The 18,963-nt window shown below is 39.2% G+C and overlaps 1 protein-coding gene across 6 annotated transcripts in view; it reads right to left on the bottom strand.

Annotated features, from left to right (window-relative positions):
- Positions 1–18,963, bottom strand: part of gria4a (glutamate receptor, ionotropic, AMPA 4a) — a 106,282-nt gene continuing 87,319 nt past the window's right edge. Inside the window, exons 15-19 of one of the 6 annotated variants that reach the window (XM_079353987.1) lie at positions 15,995–16,242; positions 12,342–12,548; positions 10,503–10,617; positions 8,822–9,069; positions 4,113–4,204 (exon numbers count right to left, since the gene is read on the bottom strand). In XM_079353987.1, coding sequence (XP_079210113.1) covers positions 8,824–9,069; positions 10,503–10,617; positions 12,342–12,548; positions 15,995–16,242 — 816 coding nt within the window. In that variant the 3' untranslated portion in view covers positions 4,113–4,204; positions 8,822–8,823. Of the gene's footprint in view, positions 4,205–8,796; positions 9,070–10,502; positions 10,618–12,341; positions 12,549–15,994; positions 16,243–18,963 lie in introns of all 6 variants that reach the window. The other 5 variants (XM_079353983.1, XM_079353982.1, XM_079353985.1 and 2 more) reach the window with 5 other exon arrangements.

The raw sequence follows: 18,963 nt of genomic DNA on the forward strand, positions 1-18,963 counted from the left end.
TCTGATCTAAACACACTCACAATTGGATTTTTAAATCACCTTAAAATCCATTTTGAAAATGGAATTCAGGCATTTTACTGCATTTTAGTGTTCTGTACAAGTTATACACAGTGTTATGCCCATACATGTGATGTATTAAGCCTATTACGTTTCATATTATATTTGCACTGGATTCACAGTCTGTTGTGATGGAAGTGTGGCAAAAAAAAAAGAGGTCAAGTTTTCACCAACACCTCGTACGGACTGTTAGACCCGGGACTCCCTTCACATGATCAGGGGTACCAAGAGTTGCTCTATCTTGGTGTTAACATTCTTATGGTGATTGTTTCATGAGCAGTTATATAAATTGATTTCTCTCAAGGTTATGCAGTTAGTTTGAGATGCAGTGTATTCGCTCTAAAATAAAACAAACAACCAAAAAAAGAAATCACAAAATCATCCTGTAAAAAGAGTCTGCAATATGCCATACATGTCTTTCATATTTCACATGATATTTGATTATTATCATTAAACTGCATTGTTTTAAGCTATAACACAAAACATCATCAATGTGATGTGGCACCAAATCAAATTCAAAATCAATTATATGACATGGCTGTAGGAAAGGACTGGTTAAGGTTAACAAAAAAGGAAAGAAACGGTTCATGAATAACCACACAGAGAGACCATGTTTAGCATTGATGTTTTACTAGAAAAAGAAACCAAATGGAAAGACAGAAATAAAGACATAAAGTAACAGTGTGTTAAAGCCAGAGTGTTGACAGCTCAGCAGTCAGCTTTTCACCGTTGATGCATGAAATCTAATGTTCTGGAGTTGGTGAGAAACAACACCGCAACAGTTTCTTTTAAAGTTTAACTGCCAGGTGTGCCGGTGTCCTGATTGTTAAATCAGTGATATCTGTCTTGATAAAAGTAATTTTGCTCTAAATCCACTATTTGCACTATTTGTTTGAAGCTGGATTACTGCAGTACTGCTGTACTGATCCCAAGAGCTAAGGAGAGGTGATTGGAAACAGTCTTCCTTATTCCATAAGATACCTGTTGTTTTAAGATAATACAATTCATATGGAGTTTAACCTGAACATATTTGATGCAAAACGGGTGCATTGGAGGTGTGTGTGTGTGTGTGTGTGTGTGAGAGACTTTATCAAAGAAGTTGAAGTTCTTCTGTGTGTGATTCTTTGTTTGCAAAACGTTTAAGGTTACAAAGTAAAATGCTTTGCAATGTTCAGAAAAGAGAACCGGATGAAGCTCAGATTGTCAGATGGTGTCCCAGATCTAGAATTCAAAGCTATCCTATTATTTTTGCAGTATAATAGGGCAGAAAGTAACTTGTCATTGCTGAGATGCACTTTGTACAGAGTTTTGTCTTATAGGAGACAGAAGCCATAAGAAAGGAAAGGGGAATACAAAACAAGAAAAAGAGCAACAAAGATTTTAGAGACAGGAGGTAGGTCACAATGAAAACTGAATAATAATTAAAAAAAGACAATAAGGGAGAATTAATCCTCACATGTTGTATGGCACAATCTCTGTGCATGCTTAATTGTCTTTGCAACAAAAGGAGTAAAATTGCACTAATTTCCATAGAAAACCTTTTTTCTTTCGCTAATTGTTTCTCTCAGATATTAATGCAAGAACAGCTTTGTCTCCTAAAGGCTGGCAGCAAAAGGATTTGCCAAAACAGGCAGCCATATGGTATGTTACTAATTCTACTTTTTAGAATTGAATGGATCCAATAATGTCCACAAGAAAAAAAGAGCATACCCGGCTCAATTATGATTCCAATCTTTACCTTCTATCTTCAATCTGTGACTTTGGATCATGTTGGATTTTACTGTGACAGCCCCGCATCTGGTGAGATGACAAATAACAAAGAGCACAGAGGCGATAGCAAATTTAACAGAAATGCTACACTCTCCAAATGTCATACAGCTCTGTTTACCTACTGCACTGAAACCACAATGGCCTGAGGCCACCCTAAAAGTGTTATGGTCTCCAGTGTTGAAGACTGTAATCTGCATGCTGTTTCAGGGTCATATAGAGCCCAGAGACAGAAGATTACAGGAGTAAAAACAACAGTTGGACAATGACAAACGGTGAAGAACTACTTCCAAAAATCAGACAAACAGACTAAAAATAAAAATCGCCCAAACGTCGCATGGTGCTGAAGCAATCACTCGGAGCTGACCCTGTGTATGCAACAATGTGTGTGCGTGCCTTTCCATCGTACGTGTGTCCGTGTGAGTACGAGATGGACATTCAGTGTTGAGCTGGACGCACAAAGACAGTGGCATATTAATATTCTCAAGTTATCAAAATGAAAACAAAAAAACAAAAAACCAAAACAGCCATATAACAGAATGTACGCCATGGCCTCTGACAATCTGTGATCAATGTCTTCTATAGCTCTCTATAGACGTATAGATATATATTCATTTGTATTATATATAATATGTAGATTTATAAAAAAAGATCTGATCTTAATTACAAGTTGTGGCATGTTTCTTTTATATTCATTATTGCAATGAATTGTTATCTAAGATGATTAAAAAAAAAACTGGTGACTTCTGTTTTGCTACGCAGTTATTTACAACAGTTTTAAAAAGCAAGCTTTCTGATATGGGACCTTTCTCCAAACACTGGATAAAAGAATGAGGATCTCACATGACGACCAAACTGCCCGTAAGAAGGAAAACTGCCTCTAAAGGTCTTCAAGTAGAGTGGAAGTGCACAAAACATAGACTGGTGGTTCTCAACCTCTGTATCACCCTTGACATAAATAGTTTTAACTCAAACTGTTTTGCTTTTTTCAGTGTCTGTAAATGTGCATCTTTATTCAAGCAGACATAGACACAGAGTCTGAGTCCTTTATGACAGGCTTGCTATCGCTTATTTCTCTCTCGAATCATTTACTTTGCAGTCTTTTATAAGGTCCCGGTGTGAGATTGATATGCACTTTGTTAGGTAGTCATATGAGATCTGCTCATGTGGTATTTTTCATTTCCCAACTGAATATACAGTTTAAACCTTGCCTTTACCTCTATGCTATTTAGCATATCTACTGCCATGAAGATGCTGTTGATGGACTTCTTGAATTACTACAGCGTTTTTTCTTTTCTTTTACAAACCCCTGTGAATTCTGCAGCCGAGTTCAGCTGTAGGTCTGTGTTAAGAAGTTACTTCTGTCCTATACCTGTGTGATTATCTCACCAGAATGGGGCAAGAAATCTTTCTATATGTGTAAGAAGAAAGCCATTTCATTCAATTCAAACAGTCCATGGCAAAAAAAAAAAAGGAGTGGGTTTGCACAGTCTGAACGTTCAAGGTTACAGTTTTCTGGTCTTCTAAGGGTGATAAAACCTGGCACTCAGTCTTTGCAGGCAAGTAAAGATGACCATGATGATGATGATGATGAAAATAATGTTTGGAGTCTCAGTAAGGCGTTGTCAAGGGGTGTGGCATTCTGGCCAACATCGTCCAATGACGACAGAGCAGGAGCAGAACTGTTTGGTTGTATTTTCTTTATATATACTGTCAGCTGTGATCATCATCTTTATCACTATCATCATCATGATCAGGTATGTGGTCATGTTCACAGCTCAGAGTTCATTTCACGTCAGTCTGTGCTGGCTTTCTGAAGGTATGTCGATATCAGGAGGGTTTCCTCTCCGGAAATAATTATATGGCTGCTGCAGGCAAGTATGAGAGTCAGAGAGGTCCTTTGTTATGCTTTTTTTATCCACTCTTCTCTCCATGGTTGTATTTCACTTGCCTCTTGTAAAAGAAGTCAATGGCAGCAGGAGAGTGAAATGATGATGTGCACTGTCTGTGTTCACTTTTTATAGAAGTATTTGCATTTAAGTATCTGAAATTGTTTTTTTATGCATGATAATGGCATGTATGCAATTGTATGTAAGTATGTGTCTGTTTGTTTATGTGTGTGTGTGTGTGTGTGTGTGTGTGTGTGTGTGTATGTATGTCTCTTCCCAGTCTGTATGTTGGTGTGTCGTTAAGGCACGGCAGGTGTTTTTGGTTTTCAGGGCAGTCCAGAGGAGACCACTGCAAGGCCGGGGTGTCGGAGAGGGGCGTGGCCAGCATGCACGGCTTTGGGGCAGTCTGGCGTCAAGACGCGGCCATTCTCCCCCACACTTCCTGTGATGGACAGACGGGCCTTGTTCCGCATGGCTTCAGAAAAAGACAGCTAAAAATGAAATAGATGGAGGAAGGTGGAAACAGCAGAGTGGAGATTTAGTTTAAAAAAACAAAAAACAAACATGTCATATTAAACAGTCCAACAAATGCCATCACGTGTGTAAAGACACAGCAGTTTCTATACAAACACATGCACAAACAAATGTTCTTACATGCTGGTGCCTGTGCACATACTGTACACCACTCAAGTATACATTACACATGTATGTGGGGGTGCAATCACACATCCATTTAGAGTTCACTTTTCAACTGGATTTGTTCGTCACGTTATGAATAATCTTGTGTTGAAACAATGGTCAAATAACGCAAGACATATTGGGCCAAATGAAGTTATTTCCCAAGCAAAGAAAGACAAACATTTGCTGCTGTCAGATTGATATGTTTTTTGAACTTCTAAGTATTCTTTGCACAACATATTTGTGCTTTTGATTTATACTATTGGTTTAAGAAAAATCTGAATGTATTGCCTCTGTAGGAACTTTTCATAACCATTTATTCACTACACATGCACTGGTGAATTAATTACATACATCCATAACAGATATTCAATTATGAAATGTCAATCCATTGCATTACTGTTAAAGCTGTGGGCCTTATTTAAATGGTCTGAAGGCCATTGTCTAAAGCGCCAGGCACAAAAGAATTCATGTCATTCTGCTAGCTATGTGGCACACAGTCTGGGCGACACGTTTATGTTTGCTTCTGCTTGTTAGACAGAACGCTTAATGAAGCGAGCACTTGTGAAGGAGGGTTCCGTGTTTCAGCTGGAGGTGTCTGGCCCTGTTAAGCTTGAGCAGGAATCTCCTTGAGATATTGCAGGCATCTAAGAGGTAGTGGTGTGTGTTTCCTCTAATTCTGACATCACCAGACCGAAATCATATTGAATAAAATGTAAAAATAACAGGGGACGTTTAAAACAAAAGCTTGCCTTGTTTCACCCCTCTGCATTGAGAAGTTGTCAGCAAATGCAAAATATATATTCTATTAAGCAGTGGGAGCACAGCGGTGCAGCCCTGTGTGTCGAACAGGGTTAAAGTCTGTGATGAACCTGTTTAAGTATGCCCATTTTTCTAACGAGCACTCTAAATAGCAGGAGCATACTGCATGACAGACATTGGACTGTGTCTTCAAGATAAGGGTGCGCCACCTGTGCACTTCACCTCACCTCTAAGACCCACACACCCATCGGCGCTAATTGGGTGCAAGTTTGCTTACTTTTTACACAAGGTGAGTTCTGGGGGTGAAAACTGCATCAGATGGGAAAAAAAGGACAGACACTTGTGCTGCATGCCAAGATGCTTTGTGCCTGGTAGATAAGGCCCTGTGTCTTTAAAGTAGAATAACAGAGACAGTAATGTACTTACTGACTGAACAAAAAACATGAAAGTGAATTTGTTGCTTGTGGGTTTTAAATATTGCTTTGTTTGTTTGCTGAACTACATTCACCAAAATTTGCTTGAAAAAGAACTAAGATTTTCATTTTTGCATCAGCTCAGTGTACATGTTCATTTTTAATGCCTTACAGGTTACATTCATTTCTTCAAAATGACATGGTGTGAATGCAACCCAAACTACACCTTTAATATTCCTCAAAGTGCTACAACACAGTGCAAATGGTACGGTCACATACTTGATATTTACTAAAGGTAAACAGTAAACATATATGCAGGCAACAGTCAACAAACATGAACATAGTGGACGAAGGGGATTTGGGTTGTAGACATCTGCATTTCAGGAGACCATGCATTTTTGGGTTTGAGTTATCTGACAAAAATTTGGGTGAGGATTTGAAAGCATAGGATTTGTAAGGTGAGGACTTTGGAAAGACAAACAGAGAACATGAAGGAGTGCTTTTTCCTTTAAGGGTTCAGATTTATAGAGAGGGAGTGACTGACTATACTGCTCAGAGTAGGGGGGGACACTTCACACAGGCAGGCTACTCTGTGATGTTTGAGTAGTGTTTGCACTACTGCTGCTGTGAGGGGGAAAACCTCAAATTTTGGAATGTTAGATATTTTTTGTACATTTTGATAAAAGTGTTAAAGGCTAAATGGGTTTTGCTGCGGCTGTGATCGAGACAACCACAATCAACATCAATCCAGTGTAAAGAACCCCTTTAAATAAGTGATTCTGGAGAAAAGAAATTGTTGCTGCTATGCCTTTGAGGTCTAAAATTTAGCAACTGGAAGATTTTTCTTCGGAACTAATGGCTTTCATACAGCATAAATATCTAAAAAAGTTTACTCTGCAGTAACAAACATCCCGCTGTGTGTGGTAATACATTAGCAGAGAGACAACAGCTTACCCTCTTCCTCTTTTAATGAGTGCTGTCATGCTGATGTATCACACAATTTAAACAAGAAAGAGAAAACCTGTTCTCTAAAAGAACATCCTCGACCATTTTCAAGAAAAAAATATTTTTGTGGCTTTTGTTGATTTTTTTTTTTTTTTTAACTCTTTTGGATGAAAGTATTTTTTGAACATGGCAGACATCCAGAGAGTTTTGTTGCAGAATGATAAACAAAAAGCTGTTAGTGTCAGTGTTACTGGGGGAAGGAGCAATTTGTAGTTGCATTGCACTTTGTTTGATGTTGACATTGTTCCCCTTATACAGATAAAAAGGCAATATTTCAACATTATCTACATTAAGCTGTCTTTACCTCAGCATCCTGATTATTGATCCTGCTAATTGTCTCAAGGTGATTATCAAATATGATCTTATTATCTCTCTGAAAGGTTCTCAAATAGTTTCTTTTCCCTTCACTTAATTCCTCTATTACATCAATAAATGCTTTTACAACCACATCACAAAGAAGCCGTTCTATATGAAGTGTTCGCTTCATCAATAATTCCTCTGCATTAACACAAAGTAACTGGGCTGTTTGGTAGTCGGGGCTGGAATAAGTCCGAGAGCTTGTTTGGACTGTGTTACACAGAGACGCACAACTCCAGATAATGGATCGCATATTGAAGACACAATATATGGAGAGAGTTATTTATAGTCACCAGAGCTGCAAAAGTTAAAATTAGCAGGAATAAACATTTAACAGTTTTTTTCTAGTGGCTCCATTTGCAATTAAACACCTAATGAGTAAAGACCAATGAGTGCATACAAGGTATCCCTCAAAGAATGAAGCAAGAGGGACAAGTTATTACTGTTTTGTACAGTGTAGAGGGATTCATAAAGATAAAATAATCCTTGAGTTTTAGAGCATGTTGGCTGATGTCTATGATCAAAATTAAAAGCAATTAAAAACTGCTGCTGGTTAAAAAAAAAAAAAAATCCTCCGCCTGTTTCATTTGTTCCCCTCACCACTCAAACTTCCCTAATTAAAAATGTTACCTTAAGTGACTTTAGAAAAAACCCAGCATTTTAAGCAACATTTTGACTTTTCTCAAGCTGTTAGAAGCCTCAGCCTCAATTTGCTAAAATTGGCTCAGTGGCTGCAACATTATTTTTTTTTTAACACCCATGTGTTTGTCTGATACTGCAGTTGCATTCATGGTACTGCTCATCTAGTTAGGGAAATTATCTTGGGATTCTTCTGATATGAACAACTTTTTCATTCCCAAGATGTCGATCACATAACATAACATGTCGATCCAAACATTAGATATAATGAACAATTGGCTCGGAGCATATTTTAATGAGGACCAAACTTTTGATCTCAGGATTGTACATTTTGATGTTTTTCAAACATTTCAAGACAATATTTTTTAAGTATTCATTTTTTTAACAACACTTGAACTATTTCAAGTTATATTTAAGAGGGTCTGTTGCTAGTCACAACTTTTTTTGTGATTGTTGTTAAAAAAGTGACCTAAGGTTTACTGGGAAGCTACTAACTGATTGCACATAAACAGTTGTGTTTCTAGAAAACTTTTACTATGATTGTTAGATTGCTCAAATGCTTAACTTGCATAACTTTGCTAAACCCTGGTTTTATATTCTTTGAGTTTTTGACTGGTGTTTAGACAGCACAGTCCATACTTTAGAACATTTGGCAGATTAAAATTGAATACTAAAGATGATAGTTGCATCTCTGTTGTAGATAAAGTATATATTTTATTTTTGCCTGTGAAGTGGAGTTGTGCATCTCTGCTCTGTCAATGTTTAAGTCTCAGCTAAAGTTACAATGCAGGTGCCTATAGTAAGTCATCAGCCATGAGCATCACCATGAATGTCATCATCATCACCACCATCACCACCACCATCATCATCATCATCATCATCATCATCATCTGCAGCCAAAGACGATGGAACCAAATCTGTAGTCTAACAAATCTAACCCCAGTCTATCCAGGGGATAAAAATAATAACCAAAACAAAAAAAAACAACAAAAAAAAACATTTGGACCCCAAAACTAAGAAAATAAATGCCCAATAAATAAAGCAAAAATTGAAAGAAAAAAAAAGGTTGGAGAAATATAAGAAGCTACATTGGTTCCACAATGCTTGACCACATCGTCATCACCACATGAAGTACAACACGGTTGCGATGGGCTGCTGAGTCAGCCTCTACATTAACAAAACAAAAATCTACAGCACCACCACCATGATCAACACCACCATTACCCCACCTATATGGGAGCCGCTAAGTCCTACCCCTATATCTTGACCCCCTCGGAGCCGTACACGTTGTACCCCTCCCTATAAGTGGCTAGATTCTGGGTGCTGGGGGAGGGGCTGGGGCAGTGGGGGGGGCTAAGGTCCACCTTCATGCGTTTGGCTTCGGCTCTGGACTTGTAGCAGAACTCGACCAGGGCCACCAGCATGGCCAGGCCCAGGCCGCCAACAAGGATGTAGAATACCCCGGCCACGTTGGACAGGCTCAGAGCCTGAGACGACTTGTCCTGCAGAGAAGGAACAGATATGTGTGTGTGCGTGTGTGTGTGCGTGTGTGCGTGCGTGTGTGTGTGTGTGTGTGTGTGTGTGTGTGTGTGTGTGTGGGGGGGAGGGGGGGGGGGGGTGAGTGGAAGGATGAATCAAGACCCGATGTTGAGGAAAAAAAAGGTGATGAATGCAAAAACAAATGGGAAGAGTGAACAGGCAGGGTGATGATGGAGGTTTAAAAAAAGATGTGTCATTATGAGAAGGTGAGAGAATAAAAGCAGAACGTAGGATAGAGAAGGAAGTAATGGAGGAGCAGTGAGCAAAGACAAGCGAAAACACAAGATGTGAGAGGTTGGGGAAAGAGGTGGGAAAAAGCAGAAAGAGAATGTAGGCAACAGTGGGTTAGAGACAGAAATGAAGATTATAACAAAAATATAATTCAGAGACACATTCTGGTTCGTTTTAAACACTGCTATTATATAGTAGCTACGACAATTACAATTGTTATCAGTCACTCATTTACATTCTACACCTACAACTATAATTAATACTAACATCATCACAACAGCTGCTACATACAGTCTAACACATCCGTAACAGTCACTACACACAGACTACATTTCTACAACTTTAACATTGAATGAAAATCTTATTAAAGTCAATAACAGTAGTAAAATGAGCAGGCTTAATTCTGAGCGGTGATGAAACTTTTTTTAAATATAGTTTTAGATGGATTTAAAGGCTCCAGTTAACTTAAGTCAGCTTAATACATTAAAAAAAAAGTATTTGAAAGTCAATAGTTACAAATGTCTTACCTAAGTAAACAACGTCTTATTTACAAGACAAAGCTAATGAATATTATGGTAACAGTTTATCTTAAGTGTTAATAATACTTTCAACAACATTTCTGAGAAGCTTCATGAAAGTTTACACTTTCCTTCATATGACCTGTAGTTATTTTTTACCCCAAAAATATGTGGGTCAGCCAGTAAAATAAAGCATTACCATGTTGTACCCCTTGTTATGGTTACAAATGGATAGCCTTGTTCTGATTAAATATTAAAGCTGAGGGTGAAAACTATGTTCTGCTACTTGGCTACAATCACTAAAGCTTATGCTTATGTTCATACATTGAGATAAAAAGTGGCAGTCTGGATAAGTTTCAGGCTACAGAAAAAATTTCTGTATTGAAGATGTAATTGTCGCAGGTTGGTACAGTAAATTAAAAAGGATATACAGTAAATGTCATATGATGTGAAAATGCAAATGTGGTCAATATGTTGCTCAAAATCACTTGGTGGATTGTAAAGTGTACTGTGGACATTAAAGACATGTGTTTAAGGCTAATTGAGAATATTTCTAATGCTAGGACAGTAGCTGGAGTAATATGAAGGGTATTAAGCATGTAAGTTTTAGGCTAACGTTTTGTGGGCCGCAGCAGGGTGAGACTGACCTTACTTCCAGAGTCCTTGGGTCCACACTCTCCCTTGTCATACCACCATTTGTTTTTCAGTTTGTCTAAGACGCCTGCTTCGCTCAGTTTCAAAACTGCAAGGTTTACTGGGGTTCTTCGCGTGTAAAAATAACATAAATAACATCATAGGACATGTTATTTTATGTTATTAGAGTATTTCACATTTGCATTGCATAGCTCAGTCACATAAAAAAAATAACGTTTCTTCAAATCAAGTGACCTAGCATGGATCCCACTGAGTACATGTGTGTATGCTCGATGAGTAGGGGCTGGGGGGGTCGCATGGAGCTAAGGCGAGCTACAGACATATGAGTGGGACCCACCTTTGTCACTTCAAGTAACACACCCATACTGCCCCAGCTGACCGTCTACTGAACAAGAGGCAGGTACTGTTAAGCTAGGACTATTAGCATTGGGCTAGCACTGTACCAATACTGGGAGAGGAAGCTACAAGGAGAAAGGTTTTGATTTCAACTGAGTATTTCATAAACTTAGCTGACTTCAGGGCCATCAGTGAATCCTTCCTTCTTAAAGGTTGTGACTTTACTTGATGCCCTTCCATCACAATTAACAACCTTTACAACATATTTTACTTAAAGGCAACTTTCAGGTCAGTAAGGTTGGCTAACATTGGGGCACGATGAAATATGTCCAAAATCTGAGGATAATTTGGCAAACAAATTGAACAGATATTGATCTGTTCTGGGCACTTGGCAATTCGTTGACTCTCCATCTAGCGCCAACAGGAACAAATGTTCATTCAAGAACATAAAGTATCTTAGAAATATGAACTTGACTTGGCACAGAATTTTTGTAATGACATCTATGGTCCACTGAAATCTCACCTAAATGACATTGGATATCCAGTTATACCTACTTTACAGAATGAATTATGAACTTTGATTAATGGTACTTCTTGGAATTCGTTTAGTTTTCAAAAAAGGGGGGACATGTTTCTTAAATTTCTCTTTGATTGTTTAATATAGAAAAGCCGGATTTTTAGAAGTAGGCTACATGAATCAGGCAACGAAGCAGGTAACGACTGCTTTCAAATACAGAAGACAACAATAATAATTAAAAGAAAGTGGACACAGAAGACTGGTTCAAAATCTGGAATCAATATAAGTATTGAAATCCAACTAAAGCACATGGGAGAATGATTATCTGGTTTAACTGCTGCTGTCTTCCATTCTTACTCTTTTTAACGTCTCACTTCCTTCCTTGCGTCTCTCCCCAGAGCTGCCACTAGAGGGAGAATGTTCCTGCCTTGACAGTAATTGCTCTCTTTATTTTCCCACCTATCCATCACTGAACCCGCTTCTTATTACCCCTCACTCTGTCCTTTCAGAGGGGCATTACCAGATCAGTGCCAAACACATTTGAAATGGTTATTATCACGAGGAGTGCTTGATTTATAGTGCGTGGCCCTCACCCGCAGAGACACATTCCTCTTTATCACTTTGAAAAAATTCTCATAGATGATTCTTCATAAAATCCTATTAAATATTAATATTTTAAAAGCATTTTCATTATCTTCAGGGCCTGTAAAAGGAAAACAAAAACTAATTGATTAAATTTAAAAAGGTATTGTTTATATCAGAAATGCAATATTCTTCTATTCAGTGCTTAATAAGCTCAAGTGTTGTATCTTTGCCACTGGGTCTGAACCTTTTATTGTATAAAGGCACACACTACAGACAACAGATGCAACATTTTGCATACTTTAAAGGTTGATGGGTGTTTAAGGACATTTTTTGGGCTTTTTTGTCCTTCCTCTTTGCTTCTTGACTTTTTACCAGGGCAGATGCGTGGTTACACTCCCAGGACGGGGGCCGTCGCAGGCTGCCAAGCAGGTGAGCGGCCCCCGCCCCCCCCCCAGTGGTGGGTTTGGGCAGACAGAGAGGGCTAACCTTGGAATCCCCTCCCCCGCTGCCACATTCTCCTTTGTCATACCACCACTTGTTTTTCAATTTGTCCAACAGGCCCTGCTCGTTGAGCTTTAGAACGGCCAGGTTGACCGCGTTTCTTTGAGTAAAAAAAAAAGGAGGGACAGATAAGATAGTTGGTCAGAGCAGAGGATGGAGGGACAGACAGACAAGATGGACAAGGACCACAGCCGGGAGGAAGAAAGGGGGAGGAGGAGAGGGAGCAATGAGGGGAGAAATCAGAGGAGATGAAGGGACAAAACGTAGGTTAGTGGTGGGGGATGTACCCCAGACAACACTCCCTCTTACTCTCTCTCTCTGACTTTCTTTCTTATCTTTTTTTCTTATTTTCGTCCTGTCGCTTTACTTTACCAAGCTACACTTACACAGGATGCAGTACAGGCAGAGTCAGATTACCTGTTTAAACTGTTAACCATTTCTCTGCAGTCTGCTAATGGTGCTCTTGTCCCCTCCTGCTGCTCACTTACCTTTGTACTATACTGTGTGTGTGTGTGTGTGTGTGTGTGTGGCTCCAGTTTCCTACACTCCTGCTCACACCCATGAAGCGATTGACCTCTAAACAAAATTCAGGGACACAATTTTCAGGCATTCATGTGGCAGGACCACATATATTCAGCAAGGATTTATATCTAGGATGTTTTTAAGAAAAAAAAAAAGCTTCATCACAGTTTTTAGTTTACTATTAAAATTCAAAGTCATCATTCTGCAATACCATATCCAACCGTTTTTTTTTTACATTTTTAAGGTTTTTCAACACTGTGATTAAGAATCAGTGTGCTTTAAATCTTAAAGACGACTTTTTCAGACAATTTTTGGCTCTCCGATTGTATGCAGGGGCTAAATGACTCTTCATACTTTCTCTGTATCTCTTCCTTGCTTGCTGCACTTTTTCTTTTAAAAGTGAAAAACCGTCCTATAGTCCTTTTCTGTTACCACTCTCTGCTGACCACCCTGTTGTTTGTGAGATGCGGCTAATCTCTACAAAAAGGTCACTGCAGTTGCTGCATGTTTGCTAATCTACCCTCATATCTGTGCATCAGCGTTTCTGATTGTCCCACCAGATCTCAGAATGTGTTGGTTGGACAGGTGATAGTATGAGCCAGACTGAAAGGGGCATATTCAATTGGCTTTTAGGTATGGCTCTCTAAATACTTAAGTCAAGAGATTTAGAGAGAGACAGTGTTTTCATGGGACATGACTAATCTCATCAATGTCAGAAGTAGGAGAAAACAGATCAAACATCTTTTTATAACAGTTACATATACATGATCATATCAAAAGCAGTTATTCTTCAGAAAGCATACACTCCTATCATTCATATTAATCATCAGGGTATTCATTTTCCTTAATGACATCCTCAGGTTTGAAAAGAGCTATGTTTAGAAGGCCGAGAGGAAGGGCGGCATCACCTGACGTGCACACTAGTAGCCACATGTGTGTAACTGGTGGACTAGGTTTCCGCAGAGTGGGAGAAGCCAGAGACAACCGTGGATAGTCCTAGAAATGCTTTATGGCTTGGGAAGGGAGGTGGGTGGTTAAAAGGGATCCATCCACCCGCTGTCTGCCACTTTTCCCTCATAAACGGAAAAAAACCTTTGTGTAAATAACAAGGGATAACTAGGTGGCTTTTTCTGAGGGACTTGTTTGCAACACACAGGAGAAAGTTATAGGACAGGATGTGAGGCTGATATTCTGTTTGTGTTTTGCGTTTCATGAGGCTAAATTAAAAGCTGACTGAGAGACTGTGATGGAGGCAGATAGGAGAAAGAAGTGGTCCAGTTTTTGCCTTTTTAGTCAAATATTTTCCCACAGGAGGCACTTGAGAGATTGCTGAGACAAAATGTCTCCACTGCTGTCACAAACTCCTGGGAGATGAATGCATTTGCTAGCATACCCAATTGCCGACCATAAAGACTGTATCTGTAAGTTACAGGTTTACATGTAACCTTTTTTTAAAGGTCTGCTAGATTGTGTCTGTGCACACACATAATAGCTTATGTTCACCATTGCAGTCTTCTCTGATGGATTATGGTTATAATATAACAAGGAGTAAGTTCTTGTACCTGTTTTTTCTGAAGTGTCTTGAGATCACATTTGTCATGAATAAGCCCTATACAAATAAAGACTGATTAATTGAATGTTATTCAACTAAAAAAAAAACACAGTATCATATCAATGTCTTAAAAATAGTTTTTCAATTACGAAATAACACAACAGAGCTTCTAGCTACCGGTTGCAAGTTGCCCAATAAGTTCCTCCTCTGACTGGGCAAATTGCCTATACCATTTTAGACTTATGAGGTGGCATTGATCACATTTCCAGGGGCCAGGCCACACCCTCGACAAACACCTGTCGAGTTTATAAAGTTAACAAACAAGTGTCTCCTGAGGGAACAACCAAACAAAGGAGTTTAGGATTTCACTTTCTCATTCAATTCCTCCAGCTAACGCTCTCTTCAAAATGGTTAATCACTGATTTCCCCTTGATTTGGATGAATTAGGGGTTGGCCGATTGCCTATCATATTAACTGTTAAATTATTTTGAGCAGAATTGAAGGACTATTTTCTCTTCTCTTATGTGTTTTATTGTTGTTGTCATCAGATCTGATTTAGATGTCTAGTTCCCCCTTTTTCCAGGCCCCTCTACATCTTACTTTCCTCTGTTCGTCTATAAATTTCCCCTTGTGGCCCAGGATGTAGAGGCAGCAGTATGAAGTTCAGCCCCTCCTCGCGGTCATATTCAGTTCATAAAATCTCTACCATAATAATCATAACCATCATCATCATTATCACCATCATGACCACCATCTCTGAAGATGAAACGAACAAAGAGACGAGACAACGGAAAAATGGACAGAGTTACCTGAGAGGTGGCCCTGTGGAGAAAAAGAGTGATCAATAAAATGACAGAAAAGATGTAGGACATTAGGGTACAGACCGACGAATGACAATGACACAGGACACTGGACACAGTAATGGAGCCCTAAATTAACTGAAATATGGACTGAGTGAAAGGGTAGCCAAAAAAAGGAGGAGACCAGACTGAGGAAAATAAAACTCCAGGCATTAGAGGAGAAAGGGACAGTAAGATGAAACATATAGTCTGCATATTAAATCGACTTGCATATGGTGCTGCTGCTGGGTGAAAACCTTTAACTGATTCTTTATTTTTTCTCAGGTCACGATTTTTAAGGTCAAATTGAGAGATAGTTATACGATAAACAACCAAAATCCCCAAATTATCAAATGACTGTGATTTTTATGGACCGTAATCAATTGTATTTATTTTTCTTTGCATGTTAATGTGATAACCGCTGCTTGTATTACCAATAGCCCTTTTGGGACGATAAAGGTTAACTTTGCTGCATGACCTCACATTGTTGTGGACGGAAGATTTTCACCTGTCAGCAGTGACACTTTAACGTATGTTGAGTTTAAAAAGGCACAGCAGGGTAGATGGAATATTGCAGCAATAGTACAGCATCAGCTTTGCTACTGTCTGCTATTGTTACACTATTCCACCCACCTTAACTGTGAGCCTTTCGGTGTAGCAATCCCATATCCTTTGGAGTCCAGGTTTCCCCCGACTTTCATGGTGTCACAGGGCTTCCGCTGCTCCGTGTACTCATTCATGGTGGACTCCAGGAGGAAGGCGTACTTCCCCTTGGACTTGCGCACCCTCGCCACACCTTCGCCTGTGGTTTTGGTGAAGACAGTTGGTTCAGCAGACTTCATATATGACCACATCTTCTCGTATACGGCTATTTTGGACCTCTGGGATGGAGGGGAGATAAGGGAGAAAGCAGAGGTTAATTAGAATGGAACTGTCATCAATTTGCTAACATGCAAAGCCAGATTTTTTCACAGATGACAGTTTTCATAGAGCGGTGAGGGGAAGACTGCCAAGGGAAGGGAGATCATGTGGGCCAGGCTGAATACAAATGTTTTTGCTTGAGGGAAAAGAGAGCAGGTACGCAAGGTTTCTTGTCTTGCCGTACACCGGATGACGACGCATCAATTTAGTACAGAAAATAACAAGCGGGATGGGTCGTCAGACACCAGTACAACATTCCTTGCAAGAAAAGCTGAATTATGGATATACTAACTCTAAAAACACTAGCAGGAGCATTGATTTTAAGCCATCTTTATTATGCTGCCACCTTCTGCTAGAGTAGTTTATCACAGTCCCTAAAAAACTAATCACAGACTGCACATCTGGATGCTGTTCATTTTATTTGTGGAAACGAGTACGAAACACAAGATCGTGTATAAATCCACTTTAATCCAGTCAGACACATTCACAACCACAAAACTAGAGGCAGCATGAAAAATTGTATGTGTATATGTATACATGTATATATGTATGTATATATGCATGTATATATGCATATATATATGTGTATATATATATATGTATATAGATGTATATATATATGCATATATGTACGTGTATATATATATATATTATGTCATCTTAAATGGAGTCCAATATGAATAGCGTGCCATTTATGTTTACGTTTTGTTTAAAAAAATCTATCTAAAATGTATTAAAATAAGCTACGCATGGTTGGCTTTTAGGCCGATTTAACACTCATCTTTTCTGTCATCATAACACAGCCATACTTTGTGTTTATTAGTTTGCCATCGTCACCTTGCTGATCTTATTATTCAAATCAAAGTGAAGGGGATTGTTATATGCTCATCAGCTAGTTGTGAGGCAATCAGAGCTACAGATTAGAAACAACATGCCATGCTTAATGCGACAAATTGGTTGATCTTGAATGTAAATAAGAGCGCTGAAGGGGTGAAAACAAAGAATGCTATTCATGATGTTGACACAATGACGCTCAGTGCTGTATATTGATAAACAAACTCCTTTTCTCCTATGCTCTAAGAACAAAGCACGTCATCAACATTCAGTCTTTAAATATAAGAAGTGTTCTGGGACGGTTTTCTGTTTTGAAGCATTACATTTATTTCATCTTGTTCTTTAAAGGTGTTGTGTTTTTGGCTTTAACATATTTATTTGAAAGATAGGACAGTGGACAGCGTCAGAAATCAGGGAGAGAGAGACAGAGTGTGGAAAGACATGCAGTGAAGGAACTGCACACTGGTCTCGATCTCTACGGCCTCTGTACGTGGGGATCACACAACAACCACTAGTCTAACAGAGCCCCTCATCATTTTTTTTTAAATGATTATATAGCAGACTGATTGCACTGGTTCCAGTGGCTTCCTATGGTTCCTGAATAAAATGGTGCTGCTGATGGAGTACAGCGTCTTCCATCTTCCACTTTGATCGTCTGGCTCAAAAGGACATTTATAACCACATTTAAAATGTAACACTACGCCTCCTTTGAAAAGTCATCCATAAATCTTACTTTAACTGACTTTATGACCGGAATAGTGGCACAGTGATCTGGTTGTGCCATAATGAATTAGGTCACCTGCTGTAATACAAAATCTTTTTTAGAGGACATCTATCTGCCATGAAGCCCTGGATAGTATTATATCCCATGTATGCCATGCATTAGAGTGTATACAAGCAGTTTTGTGCACCAGTCTATGAATATAAGTTAGAAATAATGTGTATTCATGTGTGTGTGTGTGTGTGTGCGTGTGTGTGGATTCTGTGTACTCAAGAGTGAAAATAACAAGCAGGGGAGTCAAACTGTCATCCTCCACAAGCATCCTGCTCCCTTCGTGTCCTCCTCTCCTGGGGATAAAGTGTTATTCAGTCGCTCTGCAAGCCACTAGCCACGGCCTCAGCAAGTGAAACTCGTGTCAGGAGGGGGGGGACGATGTGCGTGCTAGTGTGTTACTAGTGCATGACGGACACCTATCCCATAATAATGTCACTTACCTCCAATCGGGCAAGTAGGATACCTTCCTTTATAGTCTATCCTCTCTTACTCTCAATTCTCAATCTCTACCAAAGTCAATCATTAATTGACACTAAAACGCCTTTAACCGTTCATTTTTTTGCATTTTTTGATTCAATACCTTATGTGTGTATGCATTTATATCTGCTCGAATGTGTGTGTGTTGAGTGAGAGTGAGTCAGAGTCCAGCTTTTGAGGGATGGATACATGACAGAGCAGTGTTAATCTTTCCAGATTCTTAAACAATAAAAGAGGCTTTGAGGGGGGAAATGAATGATGCAAGTCACCTTCAGGCATACACACTGTTTGCAGAACACACTGACACACAAGTCTTACACACACACACACACACACACACACACACACACACACACACACACACACTTACATGCACATATACATGCTTACATATGTGGCTGAATATGCATGTGTGCATGCCTACACACAAAGAAACACACACACACACACACACAGATAATTAATGGTGGTGGCGAATCCCCCTCAGCTGTGGGAGAGTAAATTGCTTTTTCACCCTCCACAGATTTCAGTTGCTCGTTATGTTGATGTTGCCTGAGCAGCTCACAGAAGCACAAACTGTCTGCTACAAGCTCCA

The sequence above is a fragment of the Symphodus melops genome (genome assembly GCF_947650265.1).
Source record: "Symphodus melops genome assembly, chromosome: 10".
Classification (NCBI taxonomy): Eukaryota; Metazoa; Chordata; class Actinopteri; order Labriformes; family Labridae; genus Symphodus; species Symphodus melops.